We start from the raw sequence: 18,396 nt of genomic DNA, 5'->3' as shown, positions 1-18,396 counted from the left end.
ATCAAGTCCTACTGCTTGACCGCATCAGGGCAACCAAAGTTAAATTGCTGAGAGCATAGTCCAAATGTCTCTTAACATGGAAAGGCTTGGGGTATCAACTACCTCTTCTGTAGGTAGCCTGTTCCAGTGTTTGATCACCCTCAAAGTAAAGAAACATTTCTCAATGTCCAGCCAGAGACTCCCCTACTTCAGCCTTGAGATTTTCCCATCCAGCCATTGGTTCCCAGCTACAAAATCTGTCTGTCTCCTTTGCTTTCCTTGCTCAGGGAGCTGCAGAGGCCAACAAAGTCACCTATCTTGGCCTCCTCCAGATTAGAAGGCAACCATTTTAGAAGAAAATGTTCCTCTACAAAATCTCTGCGTATGTACTGGATAGTGCTTGCAACTGTGTATGTTTATTGTAATCTCCAGAACAGCAATACCACAAAATCAAAAAGGATTAATTGGACAAAGTCTGTAAATGCTTGTCACTGCAAGTGCACACATATTTCAACTTTCAGCTAGCTATCAAACTCTGTCTGTGTACAAAAGTGACCCTTGAAAGGGAATTTGTGAGACACCCAAGGGGGATCAACTATACCTTGTTTCCACCAGGGCTGCCTGAGACATGAGAGAACAGTAAATTTGAAAATTAGTCTTCAAGTAGCTATTCAGAATTGGAAGCAAAACAAGAGAGAATTAAGGCAACAGACTTGACTCCTTTAGGTTTTCCAAGCTCTGCAGCTTTACTTATTTCCCATATTTAACAGATTTAAAGAAGGAATAGGGAAAGACATGTATCTTCCTGCAAAGATGCCCCTTCATATATCAAAACTTCCTAGATAAGAACAAAGTGTTTAATTTCCATCCTACTTGGAGCAAGAAATGGTAATTTTCAGTTCCTCTTTCACTTGTTGAGAGCTGTTCGAGCTGACTAAATGCTTTCTGACCTACCTGCTGTAAAAATGATGTTGACTGCTTTACCAGCATATTAAAGGGTTCACACTGTACATGCGGAACTTTAGATTCATTCTGCTATATATTCTGAAAATTACTTCAGGAACCTTTATGATCCTGTTAGGAACCTTTGTTACACAATGAAGAAAAATGTTGCCATCCACAAGTTGAGCAGAACAAATTTTCAACATAAGAATGGAAATCTTTCCATTATTAAATGTGAATTTCAGGAGGGTAATATGTGAATTCCATGATAATTTCCAGAGTGAATTTACTTTTGAAGTTGAATATGAAAAATAGCTTTTAGTGCCTTCGTAAGCACTAATAAAGACAAGTGCTCTTATGGGAAGGGCAGCAAGCCATAAAGACTGACTTCAACTTCTGATCTGCCAGAAGTCCAGGCAGATAAGACTACTGAAAAGATCAGCTGGGAAGGAGACTCAGATATAACTACTAATCAAAAACATATTCCCAAACTCTTCATCTGTACCCTGCTGCTGCCAAAATCATCCTGTGAGTGGCCACAGCAGTCAGTTCCAAGAACAAAGCTGGTGGACGCCATGCTCAGGCCAAGCACAGCCTGCCAGCAGCAGAAATGCTCGCTGCATGGGGGAGTGGTATCATTGTGTTTGCGTACATGCACACTAGTGTGGACTAAAACTGTGTTTCATCTTTCAAAGTTCAAGTACTGACAAACACAGTTAGGCACTTATGTCTCTAATGACAGGATGCATCTTGCCAGGAGCAGTGAAGATCGATGATTTACTTATGCTGTAACAGCACACTTAAAAGGATATTGTTAGGAAGGAGAGACTAACAATGTGACCCATTTAATTTTCTCAAATTAGTTTGCAGAGCCCATTGTGAGACTTTGTGTGAGTGTCTACATTTTAAATGTATGCTTTGCTGCTCATGGAGAACAAAATCACAGCCAGCAGTCTGGCATTTGTGAGAAAATCAGTCAGAAAACAAACTTTCATTAAAGACTCAAATATCAGCCTCAAACTTCCAAAGGGCTATTTATTGTCACGGAAGCAAATGACAGCCTGAATAAAATCTTCAGAAAATCATAACAGAAAACCAGATCACAGGATATATTTAGGCAAGCTCTCTAATGATAAGGAATTTAAATAGTATATTATTTACTGCTTTATCCAGTCTAATTTTAATTGTATCAAAACCGGGGCTTCCAAAAATTTATTTAGAATTTTGCACTATCGGAATCTGTTTTGTATTTCTTCTTTTTAAAATTGATAAAGTTTTTATCTCTTTTATCTCCTTTTATTTTTTTCTCTTTACTGATTTACACGTCTCATACCACTCTCCTTACCTACAGCTTCTGTTCTCTGCATGCTTCATGTCCTTCAGCTAGTTATTGCAAGCATTTATCACAATTATGTGTGTTTTCCTACTCAATATGTTTTCTAACAACATGTTGACAATAAAACAAGGCCTGGAGTACACTGTACAGCTTGAAACTTGTCAGCTGAAGGCACTGGCATTGCTCACAATACATCTCAAGAATTTGGCACAGTTAACACTCATGGTCTGAGGAAAGTTTAGCAGAAGATAAGTGACAAAGGAAACTGAGCACAACTCAGAGTCTTACGGGAGGACAAACAGTAACACTAAAATGCAGAAGAGCGTATTAGATAATAATTTTACCTTCCATCATGTATTTATTTATACATGTATTTATTTAGACATAATATGTCTACATATTATGTTTTAGAGGCAATAAAAATGAAAAATTGAGGTACTAATCCTTGCTTCCTGCCATTGCTGTTCACTCCCTGGTAAAGCACTGAACAACAACTCAGTGAAATATTTAGTTATGCAAATAGGGAACTCCAGAGGTCAAAGGAGCTAGTCTAAGCAGAGGAAAAAATCGCTACACAATTTATCTGGGTTCCAAAATCCAGACTCTCACAAAATTGTAAAATAGCACTTGGTCAGAGGGCACTTTTTTTTTTTTTTTCCCCTTTTTCTAATGCACCTTTTTAGACATGCCATATAGTCTGAGAGACAGATTATGCCTGCAATGGGCAGTGAAGTCTCTTTAAGATTACTTTTCATTCATTGTGTTCTCTGAAAATGCTTCATCTGTGACTGACTATCCAGCCAAAAGTCCAAACTAAGTTTTGCTAAAGAGACACGCTGTTTTAGGTTTCATAATGACAGGAAAAGGAAAATGTGGCTCATCAATTCTTTATGACAGAAATTATATGTTTTAATAGGGCTCAATCAATATTTGCTGCTTCCTGTAGCACTTAAAAGATATGTCAAATCAGAGTCAAGCTGTTTAGCTGGATACAATTGCAGGAAAGGAGAATTAAGTTTATATACACAAGTGCTTTTACAAAATATATCTCCATGTACAGTAGTTAAACTGCAGGAATTCTGGAAAAGAAGACAGTTTTTAAACAAAAATGCAGCTCTGAAAGAGCAACTGTTAAGAGTTTCCTCCAAAGATATCTCATGGTCAAGTCTTTGGAGAAAGACATTTTCACACAGAGAGAAGAGTAGATGTTTCAAGGAATACCCTCCTACACTTCTCAACATCTTCACTTCAAATATGTCAAAGCAATGCCAGGAATAGTTCTTCAGTAGAGAGGCAAGACTTTGAATCCTTTCAGGAATAACCTAGTTATTTTTGTGACACAGTTTGCTGGAGTCTTCTTTTTGATTTTCAAATCTTACTGTATATATGTTTGGTCCATATTAAATAATTTCAGATATGCTGTGCCCATTAATATGTTTTACTATAGACAGGCTAACATAAATTGAACTTATCAACTGCAAATAAGAGATGAAGTATCTGGAATGGAAACCACATTTCTAAAGAGAAATATTTCTTCAAAAGCATAACATGAAAAACATTCTGATTTTACAACTGAACATACCATGAACAACCTTGAGAAAGAAAAAATGATCTTCATCAAAAATCAGTATAACTAGATCTGAAACAATCTGAATACTTCAGTAGCAGTAATCCCACTAAACACCATTCCAATCCCATATAGAGATTTTATTTTATTTTATTTTATTTATAGAAGTGCTCCAGTATTCTTTCTCCAGTTGATGCAATAATGACTATGCTGATGGTCCAAAGTACAGGATACTCACTGTTCCCTCTCACTGGAAGAGAGCAAGTGCCAAACTGTCTTTACCATTTATAAAGATTAGAAGAGGGACGCAGGAAATCACATATGAAGAATAAAATGAAGATTATTATGGACCTCTGAATTCCAATAAAATGACCAAGATGAAAACCTTATGAAGTCTTTTGAAGAAGAAACCCAGTTGATAATATATACAAAAAAAAAAAAAAAAGAGCAAAATTGTGACAAGTGGGTTGATGGAGTACGATTGGATTTCCACAAAGCATTCAGAACAGATGAGTTTTTGGATGAGCTTGCAGAACAGCCTGATCTTTAAAAGCTTTGTCAGAATGCCAACCTGGGATGATCACCCTCTGAAAAACAACTTTCCAGGATATGGTAAAAAAAAAGACACATACTGTTCAGAAAAGATTTTCATTAATTTAGCCAGAACAAAGTTAATAATCCTTGATGTAAACGTTTCTTTCTTTACTTGCTTGTTAAAAATGCTAAATTCTCTCCTAAAAATCTTACAGCTAGAGGCTGACAGAATTTAGCTAATTCATCTTCAAAGCTGTTAAATAAATAATTAACTAACAATAGCTAGTAAGTAACCTTGACAACAAAGAATTATTAATATGAAATTGCCCCAGGGAGAACGAGCCAGGGATTTTCAAACTGTGGTGTTAATCAAACTACTTCAAAGCAACGCAAGGACTCAGTGCTGGCAGGCGGTCACTGCCTCTGGTGGATTCATGCAGCCTGACACAGAGCTAGGAGCTACCGCTGCCTTTGGCAACGCGGGTAATTTAGTGATGTACTTCTGTACAGCAAAAGGTCAGAACTATTTTTTAAGCAAGAAAAGGGAAATAGAAGATTGAAAGTACCTGAATTACAGAACCATTAATAATATGTCATACTGAGAAATGAATATATGCTCTATTCCCAACAAGATATTACATAAGATGTTTAGACAATGTCTTCAAAAAAATGCAGCTACAGAATGCTTCAGACATAACTGCACATGCTAAGAACATCCTATATTCAATTTGTAGGAACTTAAAAATAACATAAGGTATACTGAGGGCAGTTTATCTAAGAGATGGGTAATAGTATACGATGCACTTCACTGTTCATGATATTACATTCCAGCGTGGCTGGACACAAAAATTACAGAATCAAGTTCCACAAGTCTAACTACACCCCTCTGCATCTCCTTCTTGTTTCTAAGAACTAAGAATTAATGGGCAAAGAATAACATTACTTTCCATTCTGTTAATGACTGTTTCTAAGGTAGCATAGTACTTCGGAAAGACAAAAAAATCAGAATGCTGAAGATGTGTTACTTCTTAAAACCCACATTTGTGAAGTAGTAGGAAGAGTTTTTAGATTCCTAAAGGGTCTTTTGTCAGTGAACTTTTATATAGGCTGTAAGGCTATTCATGCCAACAAAACAATTACTGGCTTAGCAAATAACTTCATCAGAGAAGTCAGTCGGAGCTCTTCAGACGAGCCTCTGAACTACATCAGGCATAAGCTATCTCAGTCAGAAATACTCAAAATCCTGCTGTAAGACTGTTCTCCAATAAGTGACTTTTGGTGCAGGTTAAGACTTTCTTTTTTTTTTTTTTTAGCATAATGGAAATTGTTTTGATCCTCTGAAATGACTGACCTTTGCTCTTCTTACAGCATTTATCAAAGTTGCTATAAATCACCAAAAATAAAAATGTCTTTTTCTATGAAAAGATAGGCACAGACTTTCCCCAATGCAGAAAGAACAGACTAGTGCCTAGTGCTCAGAAATACAGTGTATGTGGTGGGCATTTCCCAAACTTTGCCATCAGACCTGCTGTGACAGAGTCTTTCTGATTCTCAGAATCAGAAAGAAGGGGACAGACTCTTTAGCAGGGTCTGTTGTGATAGGACAAGGGAAATGGTTTCATTAGAAGAGGGAAGACATAGATTAGACAAAAGAAAAAAAGTTTTTTACAGTAAGAGTATTGAAGCACTGAAACAAAGTTGTCCAGAGAGATGAAGGTCCCATCACTAGAGACACTCAAGGTCAGGCTGGACCAGGCTTTGGGAAATCTTATCTAGCTCTAAATGTCCCTGCTCACTGTATGGAGTTGGACTAGATGACCTATAATGGTCCCTTTCAACTCAATCAATTCTGTTCTATGAAATCTGTTGCCAAAACCTGGAACTCAATCCAGTAGTGCATATTTCATATGCTCAAACAATTATCAGCTGCTGGAGATTTCTGAGACTACTGAAATGGGACAGATTGAATACATCAGCTGGTTTCAGTCCATTTAACTAAATATGAAATGCCCCACAGCCCAATATATATCAGAGTTCTGTTATCCTTCAAGATTAATTCTTTTATATCAGATATCTGAGGCATAAATATAATATAAAAGTAGTGCAACAGAAAACTATATTGACACAGTTTTTTGGTTTTTGTTTTTCTTCAAATGGAAAAAGTTTCATAAGAGGATGGCATATCCAAAATAATCTCTGAGCTAGTACAACTGATTTCTAGTGCTTTATGGACATGACATGTCTAAAACACTTGATTCTGCAAAATCAAATAAAGAATTAACTCAGAAAAAAGTGAGCAAAAACTATATGCACAGATTTATCTGTATTCATGAGAGGTAACTCTTCTGAGGTAATTCAGACAGTGAAAACTATCTCACATCAAATTCCTAAAATGGATTTTTCTGCTGGACATTGCCACTGACCTGCAGCATCTGAAGATAGCCTTCTTGTGGATCACAGAGCAGTGATGATATTCGATGATTGTTCCTCATGCACCTCTGATTGTTGTCCTTTGAGAGAGGGAAAATCTGCCGGATAACTGTCATCCTCCCAAGAGCACTATGTACCAACTCTAGTATTTCATTATCAGTGATTTCCTGTGAATGGAGACACAGGATTTCAGAAACAAAGACTTGTCCAGACATTTTAATATATACGTATCATTGTTTAAAAAAACAACAACAAACAGACATTGAAAGAATCAAAAGTTACAGGTGCATATGTTTTTTCTGGACTAAAAGTTCTTATTTTATGTTTAATAACAGCACTTTTTAATGTGCTATCTGAAATGAAAGAACACAGCTCGACATAGCACCATCTATTTTGTCAGTATTATCATTTGTGGAAGTAGTTTCTCATAGGAAAAGCACGAAAATGGTCTCAATGTAAAGAACAAGAACCTTCAAATGAAACAGGCACATACTCCACAGAGAATGGCTTTACAGCCAAGCCTACCACTGCCACCAGCAGCTTCACATGTCACATTAGCCCATCTCCCACATCAGCTGGCTGTGCAGTCTGCACAGCTGGGCCAACTCCTGCCTGAAATTGCAGAGGGCTGCTCTCAGCACCTCACAGAATAGAGAGCTGCCAGAAATTCATACTGATGGACATACTCTGTTTTGACAGCAAGGCCTACACCTTGTGATGTGCCACCAGGAGAAGTGAACATGATCCTGTATTTTCAACATTCAAGAAAAAAATATTTTGTTTTCTTGATATTTTTTTTCTGTCAAGCTGTGAGTGAAATGACCATGGGGTTATTATAATTTTTATGGTTGACTAGTACTGTAGCTTTGGCTCAATTATTTTTTGCTGATTTCCCGTCATTTTTTAGAAATGCAAATTTTTAACTTTGTAAAAGGTGAAATTCATTGCATTAATGATAGACCAACTGGTGTGAAGTAAATACAGAAAATATACACTAACAGAAGTCAAAAGATTCTGACACTCAATAGAAAATTCTGGGCTGCACCTGTAACCTTGTAGAGGATCACCACAGAATTGCCTTGAGCACTACGGAGTCCCTCCAGAAAGCAGTTATCTCCAGTGCTAAGAGTGTTAGTGCCACACATGTCTAAGCTTCTGCCACTGCGGCCCAAGGAAGAACCAGTTTTAGGGAATACCTGTAACTCATCGCCCTCTAGAGGCTGCATCCCTTAGCAGGCAAACACAGACTGAGTGACTGGAAACAAGACATCTTTTGAAAAAAGGATAATCATCCATAAGGTTAATTCAACTCATGCCACCTGTATTTTGCATTCTACCCAAGTAATGAATGTTTTTTAAGACATCCCATATTCTGCATCAAAATGCTTCACCCAGAACTTGTAAAATTACATGCAGCACATCAGAACCGCTTTTTTGGTGGGGGTTTCCAGAGATAAAGCAGCAGAGTAGTCTGGATCCACTAAGTACATTAAATCACGTCGCTCACACTCAGCTATGGACATCAAGTGAATCCTGAGCAAAAGAGCCTAGTCACTCAACGAGACCCTAGGGAAACTCAGAGCATATCAGGGCTAAATCTGACTCTCAAAGTGCTACCTTTTCCTGTGTAGACAGCTGACAGTAGCTAGAGGCTTCAAAGCCTTAGTTCTGTAGCGTGGTTGCCCTAGCATTACATACAGTGTTTTTTTCAGCTGATTACTCTTAATACCAGCAAATGATCTGCTCATTTTAGAAATAGGGTTCCATGTCCAAAATTTAAAAGGACAGTAAAAAAAGAAAAGTTGTTGGGAAAAAAAGGGTCTGTGTGTGACTGCATTTCAGAGATAGTGCTCTAAAAACTATGGGTAACTCTGACCCTTTCCAAGCTGGTACACAGGATCCCTAGCAAACTGCAAGCAGAGTGGTACAGGGCAGCTCCTGGAGCAGAGCAGTAACATGAGTGTCTGAAATGCTGAGGGAAACAGGAGTCCCCATCCTGCTCAGCAGTGGCTGCACTTCCCAGGCCAGGTGTCATGGCCACAGGCCTTACCCTTATGTGGTGTTGGCAGATGCTGGGGGTTCAATTTCTAGAAAAACTGGTTCTGCCTTGGCAGCATGTGAAGCTTTAAAGGTCACCTGTGCTCTGACTGTGATAAATACAGGGGAAAAAAAAAAGCAAGCCAAGAAAGAAAATATATTTATATGTGAAGTTGTGTCTTACATTTATATCCATCAGGGTAACAGTGCATAGTCAGTAAACAGTCCTAGGTCTTGGAGTCACAGAGGGAAAAAACATTTCATATTGATCTTATAATTGAACTCTACTCATCTAGTTAATTTTTAAAAAGTACTCTGCTTTTTAATTTGTTTTTCCTGTATATGACATCACAGAATCATAGAATATCCCAAGTTGAAATGTGCCAGAGACACTGCTCACTCATGTCCAGTTTGCCCTCAACCAGAACCCCTAGATCTCTTCCTGTGAGGCTGCTCTCCTGGCTCCTGCTCCCCAGTCAGTACAGATATTTATGCAGGGGTGCCCAAACCTAGATGCAGAATCTGGAACTTGCTCTTTTTAAAACTCATACATCTGGTGATGTATGAGCTGATGAATTCTTTCTGTGAGGCCTCTATGCTCTTGAGGAACTAACAGCTTATCTCAATTCAGTGCCATCTACAAATTTACTAAAGTATACCTTTGAGTTCTCCATCCAAGTTGTCAATGTAAACATAAAAGAGACTTGACCCCCTAACATCAAGCCCTGCAGAATCCCACTACAGTCTGGCAACCAGCTTGATGTAACCACATTCACAATCACCCTTTAAGCTCAACTGAGCTCAACTCAGCCGACTGTTTACTCCCTGCATTATGATTTTGCCTAGCTATGCGCTAGATGTTTTGTCCAGACTGATATTGGGAGAAGCAGCATTGAAAGCTTTGCTGAAATACAAAAAGATTGCAACAACTGGCTACTGGCTTCCCTTGAACAACGAGGGACCCAAATTTTTTCTAAGTGACAACTGAGCAAGCCATTTAATTCAGTCCTAAAACTTCTTCACAAGCAACTGTGCCCCAAATTTCAAATCTCAGTCATGGATCATTACACATCACAAAACAGCACACTAATTACCTTTCATACTATGTGTGGACATTGCATTCTAAATAAATCTTATTGATTGGTTTGCAAGATTTCCTTACAAAATCACATACTAAGTGCCCACTTTCTGGCCTTCATGATTCCATGGTGTTACTGACTATTACTGTTAATTGCTATTACTTGATAAAGATGGCGGGTTTTGCTTGCTTCAGGGATATGCTCTAAGGAAAGAGAAAGAGCCTAACTGTTGCCTGGCACTTAAAATAGGAATTTGCAGCCAGACCTGTATGTACTTTATTCCTTGGAAAAGTGCTCTGCTTCTATCCTCATTCAAGAAATAAAGGATGTTCTTGTACATACGTGTCCCAGGCTGGATTTTTTCTTCACTAAGGGAAAGAATTTGGGTAGTCCAAATAATTCAGGGAACACTTAAATATTTTGGTAAGCACACATAAGTGTAAATCTGAATATTACCCCAGGCTATTAGTAGTTCTCACCATCCTACTGAGCACTGAAGGAGTATTCCTATAAAACAGTTTTCTGTTTCAGTGGAATATTAATCTCCAAGTTAACTCATCAAGAATTTGTGGCATTCATTTATCTATTTATTTATCTGCACATTAAGAACTTCAGTTAGATTGTAATACCTAGCCACATTGCTCAGGGGAATATTTAAATTTGCTCTAGTTGTGCCCAACTATCATAACACAAATTGCAAAATGAGACAATTATGTTTCACATTACAATCTCTATTTTCCTAGAGGTAATGACAGAGTATTATAAATTTTAATGACATTAATAATTTAAAGAACCAAAAGAGATTTCCAGAAAGAAGATCCCTGAGAAAGCGGGAGGATAAAACTGAATGGCAATGAGGACAAGGATGCTCACAAAGACAAGCTACAGATACATGCTTTTGCAATACGATCAATACTATTTGTTGGGTTATTTTAACTCCACTCAGTGCATTACATACATCAATAAATGGACACTTGTTCACATGTTAAAAATTCAGAAAACATCCTTCACAATAAGCTGCTTTTAAAACATTTCTGACATCTCATTCCGTAGACAGATTTATTAAACCTTAACATTACGTTGGCTTCCCTGCATCTCACATGAGCAGACAGACACACACACACAGAAAATGGTTAATCCTTTAAGGAAAGGACACAACCCAGTTTTCATATCACAGAACACATTCTAATAGGTCTACATGACCACCTGTCCAATTTCCATCTTTGCTCTTCTCCCACATCTCCTCCTTTTACCTAATGCCCCTAAACTTTTCCTGCAGGAGTGTAATTTGTTTAATTTTGTTAATTTTGTTTAATTAGATCTATTTCTATTTTCAAAGACTCTGAAGTGGGTGTCTAGAAGTCTTTCTCAGATCATAGTGAATGCCTACACAGTAAAAGCATAAAAAATGACAGTAAACAAAATCCAAACAAACAAACAAACAACTTGCCACTGATTTTAATGTAGATTTCACTGACTAAAGAATAACAACGTACTCATCTAACATTGCTCCTTGACTGTTTCTATGTAATTCGAAAGCAACTGAATTAGGTGAATTCTGAACCCTAAAAATTACTTCGAGCAGGATGCATGTGCATATGCAATCCAGTTTCACATGGACACATACAGATTAAAAAAATGGTAAATGTACAGGTTTTTTTTTCTATACTGTCAAAGACAGCATTCAAAATGAGAGAAAAAAAGATTTCTGTGGGCAAGTCACAAATATAGACTGCTTGGAATAAAATTGGAATAAATTCAGACATGTAAATTACTAAGCTTTGCACTGAAATGTGTCATTTGCTAGATTTTAAGTCTTTCTAGTATTTTATTAAATTTTTATAAATCTATACATTTTTTTGTAATTGTAATTGACTATGCATATAATAGAATGCTTGCCCTACTTTCTTGTCTGAGGTATCGCTAAAAATTCTGCTTTGTTCAAGCAAAATAGGAACAGGGAACTATATTAGACTTATCTTCTTCTTATCACAATAAATACAAACAGAACTGTGTCTTTTCCAAAAATCTTTTCGAACTTCCATATGTAGAGAAAAAATGAGTACAATTCCAGATAGTCCTCATTCTATCCAAGTAAAAGTGAAGCCATAATGATTTGCAAATACCTGCAGATCTGACTGTTGGCCACTCAAGGGGTATAACTTAGGCATTTCTGGCCAAAGGAAAAAGATTTTTCAAAGGGAAGGGAAGAAGAATAAACATTGCATGCATATGGAATTTTTCTTCTGCAGTCAGAAGTTTCTCCAAGATTACTCTACAACCTCTGCACCAGGAAAACACTGTTCATCCTGCATTATCTAATGTCTTATTACATGCTACCCCTGGGGAAAAAAGAGAGGTAATGCAATTTGTTAAGACGCACATTATTTGATAATTGCTATGATATTTTCTGTACCTTCTCAACCTTTGAACAATATTTTATAGAGATCTCTATGTCATTATTTTACTCTGGAGGAAGTTCCTTGATAATAACTGAGAAGACATTTTACTTGAAAAGCAAAGGGATGAGTAACTGTGGATATACTGGACGTGTTGCATGGAAAAAGGAAAGATAACTATTGGCAGAAATGATGGAGCCGCAGGGTAGAAATAGAAAGCACAAAATACATCACACCAGGGCAGAAAGAATGGAACACTTTCTCATTCCTCATATAACAAATTGCCTCGTACAGAATAGAGAATTGACGTAGAGTCCAGTAAAGAAGAAACGTATTTGAGTGAATGCTCTGATGGCAGAAGAAAAAAATAGCATGAATAGAATAGAAACTTTTTTCTGTACTTGGTTCTGAATTATCATGTGGCTTGAGTTCAAGAAATTTTTCTTTATCCGTTGAAGCTCTAGAAATTCAAATGCTGGCATTACCACCAGCATCATTAGAAATGTGTCATCAGCCCGGAAAGGAAGAGTAAGGTCACTTTTCTTCTAAAGTTTGACTCACATTCAAGCGATGAGGTTAACCAAATCTTCTGGATAATATCATCAACACAGCTTAGAGTTCCCAAGTCCCTTAGCACTCTAACTTCCTGTCTAAGACTCCTTGCCACTGATGAAACCTATACTATTGTTTTGTTTTCAGTTACTTTTACTGGAACTCCTGTAGAGATTACAAGGTATTTTCTTCCTTCCCTTCTCTCTTCTTCTCCTCAACTCTGAGGGCATCCTCTAACAAATGCCACCAATTTTGGAAGAATTTATCCAAATATTTTACAGCTGCAACTTCTTTAGTGGTTTGCCTGTATTCACAGTCTCCATTTTTTCCATTTCAACCTTTTCTTTGGACTGAAAACAGAAATATTCCAGAAGCACCCTTTTTTGAGACTTCAGTTTTATTTTGCAGCTGAAGCTTACAAGAATTTCACTGATCTAACTATTGAATACTTTGTACTGCTATAGATTTAGAATTGTACCTTTCTGCTATCCATCTTACAGTGCTGCAGTGTAAGCTGTTTGGTTGATATTTGATTCATTTAAATGTGACAAATAACAGAACTTGTTTTTTTCTTAGGGATAAAGAAATGACCCCATATTGAAGCTCAGAGTCAAGCTACTCTGCACAGCATTAAACTGTATCTTGAATCAAACAATACAGCCATCTACTGTGTAAGTCCCCAGGAACACACACAAACACTGAGAACTGTGCTAATGCAACTAGCAGGGCTGTTGATAGTATGATTCCTTTCCTCATTACAAAGTAAAATTCTGGCATCTTTACAACATCTCTCAGAAAAATGCACTGGAAGAATACATCATAAGCTTTTTTCAAAGTAACAGAACTTTGCTTTTTTAGAAAGAAATCCTCTCTTTTTTCTCTAAGTGTTTTGCCTTGACAATTAACCATAAGGTTAGTTGATTGTCATAGGAATTTTCCTCACAATACATTCCTTTTCAATAGAGTTCCATGAAATGACTTGATAATTTACATAGAAAAAAACTACTGTATTGACATTTCTGCAGTTCTCCCCACAATTCCCTCATTAATACTTTGAGAATTTAGAAGTGAGCACTGTTTGAATTTCACATTTGCTATTTCACATGGCATTCCACATAGTCTATATTCTGTGGAATGTAGGCTTAAAAAAATCAGTATAAACAATTGGTTATTTTCTGTTAACAACAAAGACCCCTTTGCATCTGATCTGATGAGGGCTAATCTGAACCAGCAAGAAACAATTAAATGGGAAATCAAAAAATGAAAACTGTAATCAAGTGGAAGCTCCAACCTTGGGTTCTCCAACTTATTTTTACACCTTATAATTAAATTTATTTTTAAAGCACTGAAAGTGTCAGCAATTCATTAATATGTATCTTTCTATCAAAAGTAATAACAAGTAAAATACATAAGTTTCAAGCAAGTGCTACCTAGAGATAAATTTCATTCCTGGCCAAGTCAAATCCTTGGAGCTATCCCAGACTTGGACCTGGTTAACAGAATATAATCAAATGCATTCACTCTGGCTTGCTCAGTAGCAAAGAAGGACAGAGCTTCATGCTGACTGGAAATAAAATATGTGACATAGTTCCCATAAATTTCATAACTGTCAGCAAAGGTACTGAATAAACTATTTGATCAGAAGTATAAGCAATGATTATTAGTATAAATTGGCACTGACACACACATTGAAATAAGACATTTGAAAGACCTAGAACAGAAGGTACAGATCTGAAAAGTAACATCCAGTGGTATTCATAATACAGTTGTATTTGTCTTTCCAAATTGAGACCTGAATCTCATTTAGCAGACTCAAATAAAATGCCCAAAATAATAAAAACAGCAGCAGAACAACATGTGAAGACAGAGATGACTGAGACAGAGAAAGGTAACTAAGGAAGATGCTCCTATTCACTACAATATATTTAGATTATAAACTATTTTGCAATACCCAGTCTAATTTCTACTACTTAAGATTAAATTGTATTTCCTTTATCTTTCCAGGGTAAACATGATCATACTCTTCTTTTACTTGTATGTGTTCTAGTGCAGTACATTTGCTTCAATTTCTGAATTTCACAGGAGAAAATTCTTTCAATCTTTCCTCACAGGTCATATTCTACCAAGCTTTCATCTAGGTGGTCTCCCCGGATTTTCAAAATTGTTCTCTATCCTCTTGTTTGTTTTACAGTGTCTTGCTCCAAACTTCTAGCAGAGTTCCAACAAGTGCAAGCTCATGTCAAACAGTGCAAAGTAATTGCCTCTTTTATACTACTGGAAACAACTGCTGTGAGATATCTGAGAACTATACCACAACAGTATTGATCCATATTCTCTTTATAAGTTGCTCCAACAGATGCTCAACAGCTATTTTGTAGCCAAAATACTCAGCACAACATTGAATTTCATCTAGTGGACTGCCTAAATAAACTGGACTACCAAAACGTATTTTTATAGCAGTATGGTTATAATCAATACTTTCTATAATGCAGATTCAAGTCAGTCAGTAAAAACATTAAAAAAACACCCGTTTTCTCCTTAGAAGTCACCTAACACTACCTTCTAGTACATTTAACCCGTACATATCACTTTTTATGACCCCTGTTATGAGCCAATTCACACCTCAGCAAATCATTTTCTCCATTATGCCTTTGCATTCCTACTTAGTTATCCATCTTTTCTCTTTTTTTTTCTATCAGAATCCCTCTTTGATTTCAAGATCTGTAAGAATATCCTAATTGAACCACAGTATATTATTACTACTTCTCCTCACAGAACTCCACAGTGTTTTTGCCATACTGTTCACATTATTTTATCTTTTTAAGAGCTCTACTAGTTCCCTAAACTTGTGAAGTTGTGGCAACTTTTTACAGAAGTCCATTAATCCTTCTCACATCCTCCTCTTCTTCATATAGTGCATGCTACCATCTCACAATCAGATCCACAATAATTACCTTCTGACTTGATAGTCCTAATCCATTCTTTCTTAGCCTTAACAAAATCTGAACAGACTAATCCTTAATGTTTTACACGTGTGGGGATAACACTGACCATCACAAGAAACTATGCCCTAACACTACTTTTTCAGCTACCAGGGAAATTAAAATCCACCATTATTACCACTTCTCATCCTTTGGCCATTTACATCAAAGATGAACAAAAGTCTACTCCAGTGTACCTCTTCGTATTTCCACACAGCTATTCAACAAGGCTCAACACTCCCCAGCTTCAGAGCTGAGGAATGTGTACAAACTACAGGTATGCGTAGTTTGGACATTGAAACAATTATTCCCAATTTAAAATTCTGAATAGAGAAGAAAAAACTGTTGAAATAGAAATGAAATAAGGATTTGGTGAAACAACTCACTGTATTCAACAGCTAAGTTCAGTAGCCATCCAATTTCAGTGAAGAATGGTTGATTACTTTGTATATTTAACTGGTTTATATATAAAAATAATGAATTTATGTACGTATGAAACAAAAAATCTGGAATCACAAATCTGTTGATATACAGCAATAAAATACTGTGTTTAACAATTTCTTTTTTTGATCCAAGTTCAGTTTCACAGAATGATTTATTTTTTATGCAGCCTTTTTTCTCTCCCCTGCTTGGAACAGAGAAAATTTCCAAAACACAAAATCTCCCAGAGTATGGGAAGCGTGGCTTCTAGTGGTATTAATATCCCTACACCTACTGCTGCTGCTAACAAAAAAAAAGCAAATGCAGATTCCTAGAGTATTGTTCCTTGTACAACCACATACAAATTCAGTTTCAAGTATTGCTCCTGTGTTAATCCCACAGACATATGCCCTAGGCAATGTGCAGCATTTTCTCTGAACGTGCCAAAAAAAGAGAAAGGGGGAATAAAAAACATCAGGAGTAACCAGCAGAGATGCTTGAAGTCAGGCACCAAAGAGAAAGAAATGTAAGAGAAAAATAAAATAGAAAAGGAAAACAGGAAAAAAAGATGGAAAATAAACACCCTGAAAAGGATGAAATGAGACTGGAGAGGATCTATAACTGTGTCAGACTCATTCCACAGGAAGGAATAGCATGTACAGATCAAAGCTGGCAGGTCACTTTACCAGTGTATCAGGAGATAAACAGCAAATACATATGCATAATACTGAATTTGTTCTAACATAATTTACTGCAGGTCAGAATTGCTAATTGTGGGCAACTGCCAGTAATCAAAGGTTTTGGACAATTTCAGAGATGAAGTTAAGCATGGACAAGTCACTGTTCTCAAGAAGTGTTTGCTTTTGCAAAAGATTTCTTTTTTTTTTTTTTCTTTAAATCACTTATATCATGGCTTCTGAAAAGCTAAAAAGCATGTTTAACCCAGAATTCAGATACAACCGCTACCCAAATGCAAGAAATTATTTAGGATTTCTAGACAAATAAATGCGAAGAGGAAAAACCCATAAATCTAAAACAGAGAGGTGATTAGAAATACATTTACATTTTCCCCTCAATCTCCACTACTTTCAAGAGCTCTGCAAGTTTTAAAAATGAAGTATCTGAAGTGAGAAAATCAGATATATTTCACAAACATTTATTTTTAGAACAGTAAGGTTCTTAAGACATTGGAAGATGAGGAGAAAGACAAGTAATCAAATAATGCCCTCAAAGAGGACATAGAAGGAGCATATAGCCTGCAATGTGGCCCTATGTATTCTCCTATCCAGAAAGGCTCCCCATGTAAGACTGCAGCCTTCCAACCCACCAGCCTTTTTTTAGAGATGACTGAGTCCTTTTGTACCACCAGTGGCATCTAAACTGAATGGATAAGTCAGCATAGAGATTCAGGTTATTAGAAACTAAAAATGTGGCCTCTTAACAGCAGAGTGCTACAATTAGTGCACAACCTTAACAGTTCAAATGTGTTCACCTTAATTATAATTAGCTTAACAGGCATACAGTTTTAAGCTAGCTCAGTTGTCTTGCACACCCTACAAAACAACAAAGTAAATTGAAACTCACAAATTTAACTCCTATTCTTGCATAGGGAACAGAGATTCACTTAAAAAAAATCAAAAACAAACCCACCAAAACCTCACAAATATTTATTTGACTATCAATGCAGAGAAAGTAGATTTAATAATAGATTTCTTGTAGAAATAGTACTGTACTATAAAAGCATTTTAACTATAACCAGGTAAGTCCAATAGGGCAGACTGTGAGATGAATTCAAGCTCAGAAGTTATCACCTGGAGGCCTCAGTAGTCTATCTATCCAGATAGACTTCAATGGCTCCTTGAAATAAGAATAGCCTAAAGAATCTATTTCCTAGAATGCCACACTCTGTACAAGGAACTGTCAGTGGAAACAATAGTCACTGTATTCTGTTCTTACTACTTTCCCTTCAGGTCAGTTATCCCTATACCTCTCCTTCCTTGCAATGGGATGATTAGGTCACACATAAGATAGGGTAAACAGATCTTCAGTCTGCCTGAGAGAGGAAAAAAACAGACAAATTTGGCACTAGTTTATAGAAATTGCACCTGGTTTGCTACACATGCAGAACTGCATCAAAAAT

At 36.7% G+C, this 18,396-nt stretch overlaps 1 protein-coding gene across 2 annotated transcripts in view; it reads right to left on the bottom strand.

The window, feature by feature from the left end:
• GRID1 (glutamate ionotropic receptor delta type subunit 1) overlaps positions 1-18,396 on the bottom strand; it is a 489,114-nt gene that overhangs the window by 99,904 nt on the left and 370,814 nt on the right. For both annotated transcript variants that reach the window (XM_065746782.1, XM_065746783.1), the window contains one exon: positions 6,782-6,955. In XM_065746782.1, coding sequence (XP_065602854.1) covers positions 6,782-6,955 — 174 coding nt within the window. The remainder of the gene's footprint in view (positions 1-6,781; positions 6,956-18,396) is intronic.

Source organism: Cyrtonyx montezumae, unplaced genomic scaffold, assembly GCF_038088225.1.
Source record: "Cyrtonyx montezumae isolate F1298 unplaced genomic scaffold, pur_monq_1.0 scaffold_4, whole genome shotgun sequence".
Lineage (NCBI taxonomy): Eukaryota > Metazoa > Chordata > Aves > Galliformes > Odontophoridae > Cyrtonyx > Cyrtonyx montezumae.
Note: the sequence above shows the minus strand (reverse complement) of the source record. Positions and strands in the feature narration are given on the sequence as shown.